At 36.6% G+C, this 19,544-nt stretch overlaps 1 protein-coding gene across 4 annotated transcripts in view; it reads right to left on the reverse strand.

Moving 5' to 3' along the window:
- The window catches only part of WDR33 (WD repeat domain 33), a 117,088-nt gene that overhangs the window by 21,804 nt on the left and 75,740 nt on the right, over positions 1-19,544 (reverse strand). Inside the window, exon 8 of one of the 4 annotated variants that reach the window (XM_040227796.1) lies at positions 6,774-7,577. The exons of the other annotated variants lie outside the window; for them this stretch is intronic. Coding sequence (XP_040083730.1) covers positions 7,543-7,577 — 35 coding nt within the window. The 3' untranslated portion in view covers positions 6,774-7,542. Of the gene's footprint in view, positions 1-6,773; positions 7,578-19,544 lie in introns of those variants that run through there. 4 annotated transcript variants of the gene reach the window in all.

Consider the following 19,544-nt stretch of genomic DNA (forward strand, 5'->3'; position numbering starts at 1 on the left):
AAAAAACCTGTGTATAGCATTCCTGATGCCATCACTGTAGAAGGCAAACAAATTAATAACATGAGGGACTGTGTGTGCACAGCTACATAGAGAAAAAAGGCAAGAAGCCTAGATACCAAGCTGTTACAATATTAAACTGAATAGTAATTTCAAGGTAATTATTTCTCTGCCTTCTGCTTTTATATTTCCTACAATAAATATATATAATTTTGTAACCAAAGGGAAAGGGGAAAGAGGTTTTGTTGTTCCCTTAATTTTTTTTATTAAGAACTGAGGATGGAAAAATTGGATAGAAATATAAATCAAGCTCCCAGCCCCTGTTTGCCTTAAGAACTTTAAATGTCATTAATAATTTTATCCTTAAAAGATATGGCTATAAAATTTTAAAACTTTATGGGTCACTATCACCTAAAATTATATTTTATATAGATATGTATTTTTACCAAATTTGAGTAGGAGTGCATGAGAAAGTATTTTTTTAAATGTGATACACTGTGCAAAAAAAGTTCATATTCTCAGCGGTCACCTCTACCTCACTTTCTCTGAGACACTTTTACTACATAAAGTAAGTGTATCTGTTTAAAAACATACGTGCAAAAACAACCCCCCCAAAAAAACCCTATCAGCCCATAAAAAAGGAACAACAAAGTATATTTTAGTTGCTTTACTTTTGTTTTTGGAAGTTTTCTAAAATATTTAAATAGAATTCAAACAAGTGAGAAATCCCATTATCCCTTTTTGTTAAATGAACTTGAAAAGAAAGTGAAAGTGAAGTTGCTCAGGCATGTCCGATTCTCTGCGACCCCATGGCCTGTAGCCTACCAGGCTTCTCGGTCCGTAGGATTTTCCAGGAAAGAATACTGGATTGGGTTACCATTTCCTTCTCCAGGAGATCTTCCCGACCCAGGGACTGAACCCGGGTCTCCCACATTGTAGGCAGACGCTTTACCGTCTGAGCCACCATATTCACATATATCACTGCTGCTGCTGCTACTAAATCACTTCAGTTGTGTCCGACTCTGTGCAACCCCATAGACAGCAGCCTACCAGGCTCCCCTGAAGTTAAATTGATCTGGATTGATTCTTGAATATTATTTTACTGGCCACTGTCCCTAATAATAATACCACTAGCAAACACATATACTCACATGTACTACTCTAAGCAGAGAATGTATACTGAGCCATAATTTTACATCTGATTACAAAGCACAGATAGGCTAACGAACTTGCCCAGAATTATACACTTGATATGTGGCAGAGCAGATATATGAATGCAGCAAGCTGGCCCCCAAGCCATTGCTCGTCATCTATTCCCTACTGCCTTATTACATGTGAAAGGTCAGTTTGAGAGTTACAGAGGAAAACAAAAATATGTACCTTCCTACTGAATATTTGCTTTTCTATGCATAAAGACTCACCAAAGGATAGTACATTTCAGACAGGGTACTGGAATACAAGTGGGACTATGCAAATCTTTACATTATTTTATCTTTGAAAAACGTACATATATTGTCTACTTAAAAAAAAAAAAACAATCTAAGAATTTACAAAAAATATGTGTAGCTTGCTAACCTTTGTGGCTTAAACAGAGAGAGACGCACACACACACACACACACACAGAGGACACAGGCATCTGCTCACAAACGCTGACGATGTGTCTGAAAGGACACACGAGAATGTGACAATACTGACTGCCGCAGGAGTGAGAGTGTGGGCAAGGACGGCTCACTGTGAGTCACCTGGTAACTTTAAAATGCTGAAAATAAACCATCTTCAGAGAAAAAAATTCAGTTAAAAATTTAATTTACTTAATGGATTGATTACCTTTCTGAAATCTTTACAAGTAGCATAAATCATTTTCATAATTTTTCATGAAAAAGAAGAAAATAAATAGATTGAGCTGGCATAGAAGGAAACTAATATGCAACTGATCCCTTCCCCAGGAAAACAAGTTACTGAATTCCCAATGAAGAGACAAAAACTACTTCAGATGATGAAATTCTACCCTCTCCTGTCAATATGACACATTTAGATCCAGAAGAATCAAACAAGTAGAAATTTATCCTAAGAAAATAATTTTAAAGATTTTTTAAAACTTATTTTCAAAACATGGTATTCGAAGCCTTGTTCATAATAGTAAAAAAGTATAAAATAGTTTAGAAGTGGAATGACTGAATCAACTGTGCCACAGTCCCAAAACAGAAGAAACACACAACTACTGCAATCAAGCTTCTGGGAACAAAGAAAAATGCTCATGAAATAAAGTAGACTTTTAAAAAGCAAACAGTACATGCACAAACCATGCATATGCTGTAAGGATGATTATGAAAATGCACATAAACAATTTTTATAAAAATGTACATACAGATAAGCAGGAAAGGAAAATTACAGAAATTGTGAGAATAAAGGTAAGATTTTTCTATCCACGTTTCCTAAAATATTGTGGTTTTAGTCGCAAATAACATGGGTAGATACTGTGTGTATGAACTTTCTGATGTGCTCTAAAAATGAGAAAAAAATGCAAGCTACTTTGCTAGGTAATATCTTATCCATCAAATTGGCAAAAATTAATTTTGGTGACACAGTGTTAAGACAGTTGTTCAGTCACGAAGTTGTGTTCGATTCTTTTGCAATCCCATGGACTAGCTCTCCAGGGTCCTCTGTCCATGGCACTTCCCAGGGAAGAATACTGGAGTGAGTTGCCATCTCCTTCTCCAAGGGATCTTTCTCACCCAGGGGTCGAACCCATGTCTCCTGCACTGGCAGGCGGATTCTGTTAATGAATTATAGACATTTTATACGCAACTGGTTGAAAAGGAAATTAGGACAACTTTCTGGGGGCTTTTGGCCCGATCAAAATGTTATATGCTTACAGCCTTTCATTCTGTAATCCCTCTGGTCAGAATCTACCATATCTTTGCAGCTGTAAAAAGCACACCAAGATTTATATTTAAAGGTATTTATTGGACCTTATTTGAATTCTAAAACTGGAAACAATATCAATAAGGGGCTATTTAGAAAAATTTAGGTACATCAATGTAATTGAATACAATACAGCTATTAAAATTGAGGTTGGAACTGAAAGAGGAAATGTTTTGGAGTGATAGACTTTATAACTTAATTACAGTGGTGGTGACAAAAATGAAGCAATGGGAAGGAACTTTTTGGAGGGACAAAAATGTTATATATCTTGATTATCATGCATATATTTGTTAAAATTCATAGAACTGTACACCTAAACAGAGTCAATGTTACCATGCTACTGCTAAGTCACTTCAGTCGTGTCCAGCTGTGTGTGACCCCATAGACGGCAGCCCACCAAGCTCCCCCGTCCCTGGGATTCCCCAGGCAAGAACACTGGAGAGGGTTGCCATTTCCTTCTCCAATGCATGAAAGTGAAAAGTGAAAGGGAAGTCGCTCAGTTGTGTCCGACTCTTCGCAACCCCACGGACCACAGCCTACCCAGGCCCCTCTGTCCATGGGATTTTCCAGGCAAGAGTACTGGAGTGGGGTGCCATCGCCTTCTCCAAATACGTAATTTATATCTCAATAAACCTGATTTCTAAAATCTTAAGCAGAAAAGCAAGGTATAATTTAGCTCCATTTGTAAAGAAGAAAACATAAGCTGTTAACAGTTTAGGGAGAAGAAACAGTATGGGTTTAAGAAGCAATTTACTCTTCTATACTGATTGAAATTTCCAACGTGTGCTTTTATTACTCTATATAAAGGCAACTGCCTCTGGTTTCCTTCTAGTCAAAACTCAAGGGACTGACTGACGCCAGGTAGCACCTGTGTTTGCCAGCAGAGAACTAACCAGTGCCCAGGGTCCCAGGGAGATGCACTTCAGAGCCTCAGCGGGAATGCAAGTTTTCACGGAAAGCTTTTGGACTCGGTATGACTGAATTAAGTTCAAAGATATTCAAGGTCTTGTGACCTGGCATGCCATATATAAAAACTTAACCTTATATAAATTATTATCTCACGGAAAAATGACTTGAGTCCCAAACACATGGCTTATCAATTTCAACCATTATTTCTACAGAACGCCTTTACGATCATTTTTATCATTTCAAAGATACAGAATTTCAAGACAGAATCAGTCAAAGTGCTTTGTTATCCGCAAACAGGGAAATTTCAAGAATGCAGTATTTTTAATGCTAAAGCAATTAATACATCCACATGACAGCTTTTATTGGCCTAGTGACCTAGATATTTTAGTAGTAAAAACATCTTGCTAATGGCTCAAGATTTTAGGACTAAAAACTTTTTGACAATGAAAGACCAAGTATTTTTTAAAGCGACATTTAAATGTTTCAGGTTTAAGCTTATAAAAAATACAAAGATAAAACTCAACACCACCAAACCTGCTCCAGATACTGTGAAGGAACAATGTGTAGACCTGCAGGGGACTGACAGGAGTGTACAGTAGATTGGAGCAAACACACAATCCCCATTAGGATGGCAGAGCTTCAAGAAGCCAGTGACGCTCCAGGATCCCTGAGAAAGGTAACAGTGTCTCGGGTGTAGTAGCAGTAGTAGGGTTAGTTGCTCAGTCATATCCAACTTTTTGAGACCACAAAGACCACACACAGACAGAGTAGCCTGCCAGGCTTCTCCGTTCAGGAACTCTCCAGGCAAGAATACTGTGGAGTGGGTAGCCGTTCCCTCCTCCAGGGGATCTTCCTGACCCAGGGATTGAACTCAGGTCTCCCGCATTATAGGCAGATTCTTTCTTCTCTGAGACACCAAGGAAACCCAGCTTGGCTGTATTTGACAGCAACTAGAAATGGAGGCTGTGCTTGAAGAAAGATTTCAATATTGATACTTGGAGGTACAACTGCCAAATTCTAATATATCCCAGTTGCAACTCATCAAATGAAAAATAAAACTGTCATGATAAATCTACATGTGAGACTCCCTTTGAATGCTTATAAATACTTAAGAATTTAACCTGCACTGTTCAACATAGTAGCTGTCAGCCACATGTGCCTATTTAAATGTTTTAATAGGTCCCTCAGTCACACTACCAACATTTCAAGTGCTCAACAGCCCCATGTGACTAATGACTAGCATACTGGAAGCATAAATATAGAATATTTCCATCACCACATTAAGTCCTATTGGACAACACTGATTTAGACAGTCATTTAAAAAAAGAACAACTTTCTTCTTAAATCTCCATAATCACATTATTTTTATTTACTATCTCAGTTACAAAATGAACAGCAACAACAAAAAATTATCTTCAATCAATACTTGAGCTAGTGAAGACCTACAAAGTTATAGTCTTGTAAAAGTTTTACAAAGAAAGCTGAGGCCTATTGGGGTTAGTCCCCTGACCACTGGTAGCCAGGACTGCCTCCTGCCCATGTCCAATCTGCTCTTCACCTCACTAAATATAAAACATCCATACCAAGGGGCAAAGAGTTTCTTTTATCAAATTTGCTTGCACAAATGTAAATGAGAAGGGTGCAGAAGGAAAACTTCTAAATATCTTTCCATCTTGAAAATATGGAAAGAATTTAGTGGTGAAACCTAAACACAAAAATAAGAATTACTTTTACCTGAGAAGTAATCACATTGACCTTGAAGAGCAAGGTCCTGTTAAATGTGGCAACCATGACTCAACTCCACCCAAAGAAATTCCAAATTAATCTAATCATACTGGGTTACTCTCAAAACTTAAGTTTTGAGGGCAGTGAGTTCTGCAATTCTTTGGTAGCTAAACATTCCTTCAGGATCCTCGCTAAATGAATAGTGACAGAATTAGCATCTCTGGGAGACAGGTGGCATTTGCTTTGTGAGTTAACCAGTGTCTGACATCCAGAATTGTTTAGCTTATTACTTCATAATACTTGTTTGCAGAAAGAAACCATTAATTGTGCATTAGAATTTATACTGAATGGGGAGATTAACAATAATTTTACTTATTCCACCTGATTATTCTTTCACACATTCATCTATCTTTCACTTGTTCACTAATTCAAAATAAAGGTGCTCTACAGTACTTATTGGGCTCCTATTACAGGTGCTCAATCTCTAAAGTAGGTGATGAACAAATGAAACAGAACTGAACTCTGGGGAAGTATCTGTGGAACCACAAAGTCCAGGCACAAAAGCTTTCAAAAGTTAATGCTTAAAAAAGTTTTCTGAATATAGATGGAAATTAAGCCAGCAAAAATTAATACAGGTTTTTTTAGAGATAGCTGTCCACAAAACAAACAAAAAACCTTTTAAAATAAATGTTACATAACTATCTTGAAATAAGGTGAAGAATGCAGGAAAAAAAAATTTTCCTAATGATGAAATGTTTAGATGTTATTGTTTTTAAAGGCTATCCTAGAAATAGAATGCAGAGACTCCTTAATAAATCCTAAAATTTTAGGAATAACAGGATATATGTCCTTAGCTATTTGGTGGACAGCTCTAGGCTTATTTTTGTAGAAACTGGAGCCTTCCTGTTTATTAATAATTTCCTATCCCAGAATCATAAAGTATAGTGCAGTGAAGGCTAGAAGCCAACAAGGGAACAAGGTCTGTTTTTGGATCTTCCCTTACAGGAGGTTCCCTGGCCTCTGTGAAACTGTATGTGAACTTAGTGCCCCTGTGCATTTTTCAAGAACCTCATCTCTCCTTCACAGCCTCATCAGACCCTAAGGGACCTATTAGCCCACATGGGTAAACAGCCCTGCCTTAAGACAGTGCATATGTCCCAAGGCTTGGTGAACAGTCTGAAAAGCCAGATACAGAATTTTATTTGAAGGTCAGAAATAGTGTCCATTTCCCCATTTTATTTTTCCTGGATCAGATCATTATGTGAACAAATCTTAAGAAAGTTTTCTTTCATACATAGCTTACAAAACACCAAGATTTTCTAATACAGGAAGGAAAAAAAGCAAACAAAATTCAAGTACCACTTTGCACAATATTAACAGTTGAAGAACTGCATTCAAGAAAGTGTGTCAAACATTAACAACAAACTCAAGCTACTTTCAGCCACAAGAACAGAAAATATAACAGATCAGTTTAAGGCAAAAGGAATATGTAGTCATGGTCCATAGCCAGACATTTCAGCAGATCAGCAGATTTAAGAATTTTAAAAATTAAGGAACATAAAGTTACTTGTACATTGGTCAATGAATATGCAATTTATTAGCACTTTTACCTTGCTTTTTTGTAGAATGATTTTCAACTTGATCCAACACTGAACATCAATTGGGAGTAATTACTATCTTTGTCATTTAAATCCAGAAACGTATGTTAGTTAAAAAAAACTATAAAATTAAATGGAAAATACATTTTGGAAAGAGTACATCTATCTCTAGGCAGTGCTTACAGAAAGCATCTTCTAAGCAACAACAGGGCACAGAATCATGGGTGAAGGGTTTCTCTGGTCAAATAGCTGGGCAATGCTGAACTGTAAAGACTGACAAGTTTCTTTCCATGTCTGAGGGCCTTACAAGGCTTTCAATGTATATGACACATCTGTAGGTGAGAATTTGACCATGAGTCTTTCTTCCTCAGAATACTTCCAAGTCCCTCAAAAGACCAATCTGCACAATTCTGAAATGCTAGCTGAAATGATGAATGTAAATTCAGGTCAGCAGACAGTTTTGGAGCAGGAGAGGAACAAGTAAAAGGCCCTTTAATCATATCTGTAATGTGTACTTCTTTTTAAAATTCATAAATATATAAGCCAAAAGGTAAGGGTTTGACAGAGCTGAGTGGTAACACAAAAGTGTTTTTCAGGTTATAAAAAACTGTGGAAGATACAGTGTCAGAATAGCATAGAGTATATGAACAGAAAAACTCATATGGAATAGGAAGTAGATACATCATAAATTCAGAGAAGGCAATGGCACCCTACTCCAGTACTCCTGCCTGGAAAATCCCATGGATGGAGGAGCCTGGTGGGCTGCAGTCCATGGGGTCGCTAAGAGTCAGACATGACTGAGCAACTTCACTTTCACTTTTCACTTTCATGCACTGGAGAAGGAAATGGCAACCCACTCCAGTGTTCTTGCCTGGAGAATCCCAGGGACGGGGGAGCCTGGTGGGCTGCCGTCTCTGGGGTCGCAGAGTCGGACACGACCGAAGCAACTTAGCAGCAGCACATCATAAATTTGCCAACCTTCTACTTAACTTACATATTTAATTTGCATATGCAAGGAAAATGGTTTCTATATGTTTGTACCATGTGTCTGTACCAGTACATAGTACTGACAAAAGCTGACCTAAAAGAAATTGTCAAGTACATTAAAAATTGAAATCAAACATACATAAAATTAATGCCACGTAACTACTTCTGACAAAATGAAAAAAAAAAAGAATATATGACTAAGTGCATAATTTGAGTCCAATTAAAAATTTAAAGTATTCAAAAAATACAAGGCTATTTTGGAGAATATTTATCAAAGAAGATTAAAGGGAAGGAATGCAACAACCAAATATTCTTTCGGCCTCATTGCTTATATACTCCCCCACTGGTGAATGTTAACAATAAATATTACAAAGCACTTCAGCCATTTATTTGTTTAAGATGGGAGATAACCGGTGTCTCATACAATGCAAAAACCAACAGCAAAGTCCTTTATAAGAAAGGGTACACTGGTGTGTGTGTGTGTGTGTGTGTGTCTGTGTGTAATTAGCTAGTCAAAAGTTCTCTAGTAAACATTTCTATGCACATACATAATTCAACAGCAATATATAGATGGTACAATATTCTTTTAAAGGGTCAAGAAAAACGCATATAGTCACTGCTTGAAAAATTAGAAAGAAAATGTAAAAAAAAGAAAAAAATAAAACTTTAAAAGAATCAATAGGACTACCAGAAAGAGCAGTCCTATACAACATTAATAATAAAGCTATTAGTGCCAGAAGATACCTCGGCCAAGAATGAAGAGAACTCCTAATTGAAGCTCCTAATAAAGAAGAAAAAACAAAACCATTTACAATGATACTTTTGGGTACTTCAAAGGTAAGCTTTCCTTCTGAAAACAGGTAAAAAGTATGATTCACCCAGCTGGACATATTAAGAGACCATTTTTTTTAAGTTGAAAGTTTAGATAGATAAAAGCAACACATAATACAGGTCAAAGTACAGTTTATTAACCCCAGGGCAATCATAGCCATGAACAGTATCAACTATACTCTGAATCTCTTTGAGTTTTGCCAAAATCTTTTTGGGAATATTTGCACACTTTGGTAAATGCTGTTCCCTATATAAGTCTGCCCATCTACTACTACTCATGCCTTGGAAGAAAGGAAGGTAACAATGGCAAAGTTAAAGAAATTTATCTATATCAGAACAAAAAGGTTATGTGAACCCCTAAATACTGCTGGGGTAAGTGTATATCACATTGAGTCCCTGCAGGCTGTGTAATTTCTAACTGTAACTAAGAATTTTTTCTACAAAATAATATTCAGATTATTATCTGTACACTCCAATTGGATCTTGGTCATTATTTTCATTTCTATTCCAAAGCAGAAATAGATAATGGAGAAAACCTCAACTGGAAGCTTGGTCATGTTACCTAGTTTCCATCATAATGAAAATGTATTCCAATAAAATAAATATCCATTAGTTCATACTGATATAAATAAGAGGAGGAGAGCAGCTGAATCACTCATACATGAAAATTCCAAACAACTTAGGTTTACCCTCCAGGATGTGGAGCATAATTCCCAATGCTTTAGGTGTGGGCTGTGCTTCATGACTTCCTTTCAAAGAGAACTGTATGGAAAAGGGGGAAAGAAGTCACCTTACACTGGAGAACTCTGACAAACATTGCTTCAACATGGTGATCAAAGTCAACATTAAGTCATGCTGACAGTATACACCTCATATTCTGATGTGACAGAAGTAGCACTTTACCTCCGTGATCTTCCTTCCCAAATTCCAGAACACCACACCAAAACCAGTCATGAGAAAAACATCAGATAAACCCCAATTGAGGGCCATTCCACAACTACCATAAAACTTCTCATCAAAACACTGGCAGCAAGAAGACACAGAAACAAAACCTTGATAGTGCTAAAATGGGGTCAGGGGGACAGCTTGGAATCTAGAATTCTGTATCTAGCCAGACTCATTATAAATGAAGACATATAACAAATTTTCATAATTTCACTCATAGATCTCAGAAATAAAAAAAAATAATAACTATTTCAGAAATGTGGAAACCAAGTAATGCTTATTAGGAAATGTGAAAATCCAAAACAGCTCAAATTAAATGTAACATATTATAAAGAACACCATGATTTCCTCATGGAGGTGTTTAAAATTTGCCATCTTCTTGTACTTTGTTGAATGAATGATGAAAAGCCCAGAGTTCAAAAACAAACAAAGCAAAAGAGTGTTCTTGGGGAAAACAACAGATCAATGTTTCATTTTGCCTCCCTCTCTGAGCAGTGTTAAGAGTGAATCATATAAATTCTCAACTTCACGTACAATAGTGTCAGAACAGTTTCATTTGGAATCAAGGATATGTTAAATATAATTTAATTTATGTAGGTACCATGTTTAGTGTTCATGTGCTATACAATGGTTAATACTGAAAAGATTTGTAGTAAACCATCTGTTTAAACCTCAGATGTCACTTAATAGTTCTGGCCTTACATAACTTACATAAGCCTTGCTAAACCTTAATATTTTCATGTGTAAAATGAATTACTCAATTATTCGGGGCAGTTTCAAGAATGAAATGAAATGTATGAAGCACTTAGCACCATACCTAGCACACATTTTGAATAGTCAAATTATAAAAGTTCTTATTTTGATCCAATCTCTGCCTGGAAAAAGCTCACCACAAGGATAGATTTCCACGTAGTGTTAGTTGTTCAGCAAGAGCTGTCACTACCATGGACAGAGTATGGGAAAGCAGAAAACGGTCCATTTGAAAGTACTTCCCAAAAGTCAGACTTCTTAAGATTTTCCTAAATTTCAGTCTTCAAATAACCCATGAGTTCTAATTACCAATACCCAACCTAAGTATTAGACTTGATCTAATGCCATTATTCTCTCAGAACTGGAAGACCTACAAAATTGAAGTCATCATTGCCTTTATTATGACTGTATTTTAATTAACAAAGAAAAACAGGTAATACGTTTGATGACAGATAGTAGAATAAGTAAAATTATGTACCCAAGCTCCTTCCTAAATTACTTTTTAAAAATTTACAGCAGATGTACTTATCCCAAGACTGTCACTGACCACAAACTTAATGAAAATTTCAAAAAACTTCAACCTAAATGCTGACATGCTCCAAAAATAGATGGGTTCAGTGACGAATAAACCAGAGCAGAAAATAAAACCCGTAATACATAATGGGCTGTTGGGGCCTTAAAAAAAAAAAAAAAAGGCTCTAGGCTCTGGGACAGCTCAGTGACAAAGGCTGTGATACTATAATGAGGGTAATTACAGAACTCTCCATAGAGCAACTTGTCCAGGCCTCTCCTCCTGCCTTCCCATTTATATAGAACAGCTGCATTCAACTAAAGCCAGACAATGGCTTTCTAAACAACGCAAAAGGTAGTCTGGGAAGAAACCCCAGACAGGACTTAAAGTTGGAGAGGAAAGCACCCAGCTTGTGCCGATGCCACACTATGACCCTGGAGAGAGGGAAAAGGAAGGAGAAGTGAAAAAGAAAGAAAGGGGAGGGGAGATGGGATAAGAGAGGAGGGGGAAAGGGGAGGGGGAAGAGCGGAGGCCCATCCAACCAAGAGTGAAATACACTGAGGACTCCGTCTCAGAACACAACACTCTTATCTGGCAATTGTGGTAACTGCATGTTTACACCAAGACTGTTCTTCCCCATTCAGCTCACTAGCCACAAACATATACCCATGAGTGTGGCACACACAGACAGTCTACAGTGAGGTCTACTATGGACAGAGCAGTGTTTGGGCAAGTCGACTTACTCAACTGCAAAAGAAGTAAGACTTATACTAACCAACATAAATTTTCATTTAAATATTTGGCCAATCAAGGATCACTGGACATTTGATAAAAATCAAACAGGAAGACAGACCAGAAAAAGATAAACAAACTTAAGTGATTCTAGGGAAAACACAGGAAGAACAGACCCAATCAAACTAAACACACCTCAATTACTATGCGAAGAGTTTTAAAGGGTACATGCATTTAAAGAAATAACAAAACAGACTACCATTAAACATGGAAAGACTAGAGAGCCGACGGGAGGTCTTGGAAACTAAACATGCAGTGGATAAAATAAAAATTTCACCAGAAGTGTTGAGTATCAGATTGGGCATGAATGAAGACTGTATTCTGGAAGGTAAAACAGAAGAAATCCCCTAATTCTTAGAGCAAAGGACAGAAACAGAAAATATGAAAGAAAAGGTAATACAAGGTAGATAGCTCCAAGAGGTGAACACTGAGATCCCTAAGACAGCAGAGATAACGGGAAATGATAATCAAAGAAAGACAAAAACCATTTGAATGGAATAAAGATTTGAGATTGCACATCAAAGTGAGAGAAAGAAATGAAATTTAAATTAAAAAAGAAAAAAGTCCACAGAGAAAAAGAGAGGATTTAAAAAACATTCAGAAGGGAAAGTCAGGTTACATACAAAATAGTGAGAACTGGAATAGCATATGACTTCTCATCAGCAGAACTGAGAGAAGGTAGTGGAAGCCTTTAAAATTCTGAGGGAAAAGGATTTCAAATTCACAATTCGAAACCCAAACTATGAGTCAAGTATGATGGCAAATTACAGACCTCTCCAGATGTAAGAAATTTGCTATTTACTTCTCAAAGCACTGTTTGAAGGTGGTGAACAGAGTATATCTTTAACTAAACTGGGAGGCGGGGAGTGGACTTAATAAGGAAAGGCAAAGAAATCCCAGTGTGTCTGCGGTTGCAGGCACAGAAGACAATCAGTCCAAATTAGAGCAAGAAGTCAGAGAAACAGGTGAAAAGTATCTTCAAAAACAAAATATTTACTGTCATCGCAGAATTTAAAAACATCCTATGATAAAGGCTTTTAGTGCCATTAAGAGAGAAATTAGAAATTTTAAGAAAAACTAAATTATGACATTTTAAGTTTATAAGACAATGGTTAAGAAAACAGACTCTCACTTGATCTTGACATTCAAGTAGGACAACTTTTAACTGCCCACACAGTTTATTATGAATCTGATAACACTGTCTGTTTCTGAGATCAGTAGGATCATTCATAGTCGCAATTCTACTTACTGGTTTATTTTTTTATTTGTTCAGTAGTTAAAAATCCTTGGGAGTGTTTTTGTGTGTGTATGTGTGTGTGTGTGTGTGTATTTTTAACACAGACAGATAAAAAGAAAAAAAGGTAGAAAGACACTGAGGGCATAGATTTCCTTAGGTAACAAAATGGTGAGTTAAGGAATGTTGTATAAAGGTGACGGGCCCCCAAAATAAAGAACTAAGAAAATTTAAAGCTATACAAGAAACTATCAAAGCAACCATAATTCATAACAAAGACATGACTGGTGGTGTCAGTACTTGAAATTCTTCACCTTTCATGATAGGAAGTAAACAGGTACCGTGTCAGGCAGATATACCAAGAAATGCATTGTTTTAAATTCTGATGGTAACCACAGGAATAAACAGTTTAAAAGGACTGTCCAAATTCCATCCCTCTATGGTGCAGGAGAAAATTTTACATGTGCATTTTATTTATAAATTTTTAAAATAAGGTTAGGAATTTCCCTGGTAGTCCCCTGGTTAAGATTATGAGTTTGCACTACAGGGCAAGTGAGTTTTATCCTTGGTCAGGGAATGAATTAAGAAACCACCTGTCTCGAGGCACGGTAAAAAAGAACTCCCAAAATAAATGTAAATAAAATAAAATTACATTTTTAAATGGTAGAAATTTTCTAAAATGTTAAGCCTACAGAATCTATAATTTTTGGCTGGACTATAATAACATTCTTAACCATTAATGACTCCAAGATGGTGAGGAATCTCAGAAGTATCTTTCAAAAGAAAGTTTGAATTTTCATACTCTGATCCATTAAGTTTACTGTTAAGATTCTATCATAAAGGAAAATTTACATAAGTGGGAACAACCATAAAGGTACAGAAAGCTTGGTGCACAACTATGTGAAAACTTCTTGCAATTCCTAAATGTCTATCAATGTTAATGGTGAAATAAGTTATGATAGATACATGCTATGAAATGTTATAGAACAGTTACCTGAGAAGACAGGAATAGTAACAACATGAAAAGATGATCATGATATACTGTGTTGTGAGGAAAGCAAATAGCCAAACAATACATGTAGTATAATCTCATTTTAGTTGGTTTTCTTCAACGTCTTTTTATAGATGCATAAGAGTTGTAGAAACACTCACACCAAACTATGAATGAAAATAGTGATTACCTCTCGAGGAGGGGGAAGACACTGACTTTTTACTTCTAAGTGTTTGAATTTTTTATGAACCTTTATTACCTTTGTAAAAGGTAGAAAATTCTAAAGAAAAGTTTCAAAATTAATCCCACCCAATTCTTTCCTTACCTTTCCACCCCTCCCTTCCCCCAACACTGATGTATCATAGATCTCAGCCTTCCAGGTGGCACAGGGTGGGAATGTGTGAATCCAGACTTTACAATTCTCTCCAAAGCTCACCTCCATGTGTTACACAGAATATACTTGTTGCCATGAATGACTGATGGAAAAAAATGCATCTTAATGTTGCATGTGGTCTTCAGCCTGGTTGGTTAGGGAATGGTGCTGCTAACGAAGCCAAGGTTGCAAATGAGATCCACATGTAGGTTCAGTAAGTGTTATGAAGTCAGCCTGAATTTGTATTCATCATTTGTAATCTTTCTGGTGACAGGACAAGATGTGGAAAAGTCAACATAAACCCATTTTAACTAGCGACTGACACCTCTTACAAGGTAAATACTGACAGTGGGCTCCAGTCTCAATTGTATTTTGAACACATTTGTGTATATGCATAACCACAGTTTATGTATTTCTTTGCCAGTCAACCACACTAAGTTGTGTCATCAGTGTTTCCCAGAGAGAAAACGTAGGTCAGCCAGGTATTTGCAGCAACACTGCCTGTCTGTGGGACCAGTGTGATGGTGAGGAGTGTGGGACCACGCAGTTCTCAGCTTCTGGTATTTAATCCTCATCTTCAGCCATCACACCAAACACAAATAAAAGTAATGTGGTAGAGTGAAGGTTTCTCAGCTTTACTGTGCTTGAAGAATGATTTTTCATTTACTACTAATTTTCAGAAAAGGCAAAAATGAAAGGAGAAAATCAAAGACTGAAAAAAAACAGAGTAAGGACTTATAATGTGACCACACTGATAGTTATTATAATTATCTCTAAAACTGGAGAATGTGATTTCAATCTAAACTAAAATGTCTATTTAAAATGCACAAATAACTCACACCACAGAGATGTATCATTTTTTTGGCCTTTATATTTTTTCAAGATATTATAAACCTAGTAGTAATAAGGTTGGGAAAGAATATTCTGCTTTATCTATGGAATATCTCAGTATATTTTATATATTCACCAAGTATAAATTTACCTAACCAGAACTCAAAAAACCAGCTAGTGATTCGTGTCTGACTCTTTGCAACCCCATGGACTATACAGTCCATGGAATTCTCTAGGCCAGAATACTGGAGTGGTAGCTGGTCCCTTCTCCAGGAGACCTTCCCAACCCAGGGATCGAACCCAGGTCTCTCGCATTGCAGGAGGATTCTTTACCAGCTGAGCCACCAGAGAAGCCCAAGAATACTGGAGTGGGTGGGTAGCCTATCCCTTTTCCAAGGGATCTTTCTGACACAGGAATCAAACCGGCGTCTCCTGCATTACAGACGGATTCTTTATCAGCTGAGCTACCAGGGAAGCCTAGTGATTCTCATCAAAGATTCAAATATAGTATCTATTCAAAAGCCAAACAAGCAACCAAAAAAAGGAAAAGAACAGAATTTTGGAGACAGTGCATGGGGAATAATGGAAGTGAACAATTGCCTTAAGGTAGTGCTGTGGTTCTAAGATGACAGTGGAAATAAAGTATGAGGACTTATATAAATAAAGCTTCAAAAAATAAGTCATACTTCCATTTCAGTAGAATGTTATTTATTTAAATATGGCTTACAATACAATTAATTTTATCAATGACACTTCTAAACCTAAGAATCACTACGGAAATAGGATAATCTTATATAACCCATCCCAACTCTTGATCTAGTAATCGCCTCATAAACAAACCCTTTATAATATCTTTCCTAATCAATTTCAACCTCCTCTTAAATCAAATTAACTTAAATGTTACGTTCTTTATATCCTCCATGCTTTCCCCATCTTTCCTAGCACATATATGATTTAAGCAACAAACATTTGCTTCAAGCCTACAACATGAGAAGTGCCTTCTGCGTACTTCTGGGACCCTCACAACAACCCTGTGAGGTAGGTATCATGAGCCCCACTTTACAGAGGAGGAAACGCATCCAGAAGAGACTGACTTGCCCAGGAGCGGAGCTGGGATTCAAAGCCAGACCTGCTGCTCTTAAGTGAGTGATGTTTAAGGCACTCTGGAGGAAAAACAAAGACTGCCCACGTAGAAACTGTAACTGTACCCAGAATTGAAGAACAGCTAGAAGGAGGTTCAGTAACATTAATGATTTCTTCTTCCTTGTCCCTTAACCACTGGAAATAGCAATTATACTATATTCTCCTATATTTTAAAGGTAACAATACACAAAGCAGAGAATTTACCCCTGTTTTTTTATAGAAAAAAAATGACATTACAAATAAGATTTGCACACATCATTGACTATGAAAAGACATAGTGTACTTGTACTATTCTGGTACTTCTGGGGAAGTGGATAGCTACAAAGAAAACATAAATGTACGTCTACTGGTTACAGCAAATAACAGAAGAGCCAACTTTGTGGGGATCATGAAAGTGGGATGCTGCTCAGATAAATTATAGAACCTTTAAATCAAGGTTACTTTAAATCAAGAGAACATATCATAAACCTTTGTGCCTCAATTATAAGGAGATATATGCTGGCATCTACATGTAACTTACACACAGATTACAAATAGTACCATAGTAAGTTCCCTATCAATCTTGAAATCTGTGATAACTCTGGAATACTCTTTTCCATGCAAAAATATTTACTGTACTTATCATATAAAATCTAAATAATAGTTCATTATAGAGTGTTTAAAACCACAATTAAACACTTTTTAAAAATACATTTTTTTATGTTTAATGATCTTTAAGAAAAAAACCTTATTTTGAAAAGTTATCATCCTTAGTTTGGTCCAAATCAACCATGTTTTTAAGGCTACTACTGCTCCACTAAAAGCATCAAGATGTCAGAAGCTTTGCAATCTAAGTTCTTTCTTAAAGGTTTCTGAGATTCTCATAAACACTCGAAGCTAGCATGAAGATTTTAATGACAAAATATGATTATATTCTCTGTATCTACAGGAAAATTCTATACACCAATGGCAGAACCAGTACTATCACATGAAGAGACTAGTTGACCTCCAATGGATCTCGCTTGTCTAATGGAGCTGAACATTTTGAACTCCATCATGTGACACTACCCAAATGTGCTCTATACTTTTAATAAAGTCTTAGTTACAAACCTAACTCTTCCAGTATTGAAACTTACTAAGCTGTTATCAAATGATAAAAAGATTCAGTGTTAAGGCAAATACTCTTAGTTTATCGTTCAAGGTAAAATACAACAGAAAAAGCCTGTTCTGCAGTTTCCTAGGAGGCAAATTTTGTTCTGAAGACCTTCAAATTTTAAAAAGATTATCTCTAGACTTGCATGAGCAGATGTTCTAAAATATCTGATTTTAAAAAGTGACCACTTTTAAAATTACAAACCTGTAAGAACTACCTCATGAATTAGAGCACTACTTTTTTATGCACTATAATAATGCAGTGCTTACAGGGAACTCAAACAGGGACTCTGCATCAATCTAGAAGTGTATGGGGAGGGAGATGGGAGCAAGGGTCAGGACGGAGGGGACATGGGTGTACCTATGGCTGATTCTTGTTGATGTTTAACAGAAAACAATAAAATTCTGTAAAGCAATTATCCTTCAACAAAAAAATATATTTAAAAAAAGACTTGGAAGAGGGAAAAAAATAATGCAGTGCTTTAGAATATATATGAAGATATTAAAGTAGATGCTTTTAAACCAAAAATCTCCAGCTATCACTTGTATTGCTCATGAAAACAGGAACGAATAAATGAATAAATATAAATTTCTTTTCAGTGACCTTCGATGAATATGACTAGAGTGGAGTTATGAAAAACATGGTCCTTTTATTTTTCCCTTGAGAGTTCATAAAGAATTTTACAATTATTTTAATTATTAATTGTAAAGTTCCAAACAGTGTTCTTAAGTTGTAAAAACCTTTGCTATCCCTTTGATGTATATGGCTATGTATTAACACAGACAATACAGAAAACAGACAGTTGACTCTTCCCAGATGTAAAGAAAGAACTCCTGAAGTACAAAAAGCTAATCCTGAGATGCTAAATTTAGTAGAGTAAACCCTTAGGATTCCCAGAGAGATTAATAAAACTTTATTCATCTTCTTTCTTAAAAAGAACATGTTTTTACCCACTACAGGTATCCCCCGCTTTTCCAAAGTTCACTTTACACTGCTTCACTTTTATGAAAGACCTACATTAGTACAGGCATACCTCAGAGATGTTGTGGGTTTGATTTTAGAACACCACAATAAAGTAAACTACACGAACCTCTGGTGTCCCAATGCTGATGCTCACACACACTGTGGTCTATTAAGTGTATAAGAGCAGTGTACCTAAAAACACAGTGTACATACCTTAATTAAAACCTGATGCTGTTGGAAAATGGCATGATAGGGCTTGTGCAACACAGGGTTAGAAACAGACCCTCAACGTGTGAAAAACGCTGACAGAAGGAAATCCAAAGAGGATTTCTGCTTTTACAAAAAAGGCAAAAGCATTCAAGTTTTGCAGCAAAGCCAATATAGAAGAGTGGTCTCCCTGAACAACGGAAGTGGTGCCATCAAGCTCCCTCCTTGGCAACTACACTCAGCATCTCTGCATCAAGCCATGACAGCTGTGCACTGCAACCGTGAGCATCCATGCTTTGTCTCGATTTATCTTGTACATCTGTTCCTAAGCTGTGTCCTACTTTAGGATAGTGGGGGAAACCTATAACTACTTACAACCAGCTGAAAAATGGCAAGCTTCCCAGTTGCTGTTTTGTAAAAATATCCCTGTCAATATCATCGCAGTTTGTTCAATATGTCACTGCTATTAAATCTTGGCCTCCCCCAGCTGGTTCCTACATGATCAAAGGCCACTTGGACTTAAAAGCTTTGGGGGGCAGGGGGCAGGGAGGCGGAGCAGTCATTTCCTCTGAGAACTAATCTGATGCTCACAACTAAAGCTCAATGTTATTACAAACTGATCTGACAATTACAACTAAACCATTCTGTTCTGTTGGACAATCTCACTAAACTCTATTAAATTAAGTCATTCTGAGATCA

This window comes from Oryx dammah, unplaced genomic scaffold (genome assembly GCF_014754425.2).
Source record: "Oryx dammah isolate SB20612 unplaced genomic scaffold, SCBI_Odam_1.1 HiC_scaffold_27, whole genome shotgun sequence".
NCBI classification, from domain to species: domain Eukaryota; kingdom Metazoa; phylum Chordata; class Mammalia; order Artiodactyla; family Bovidae; genus Oryx; species Oryx dammah.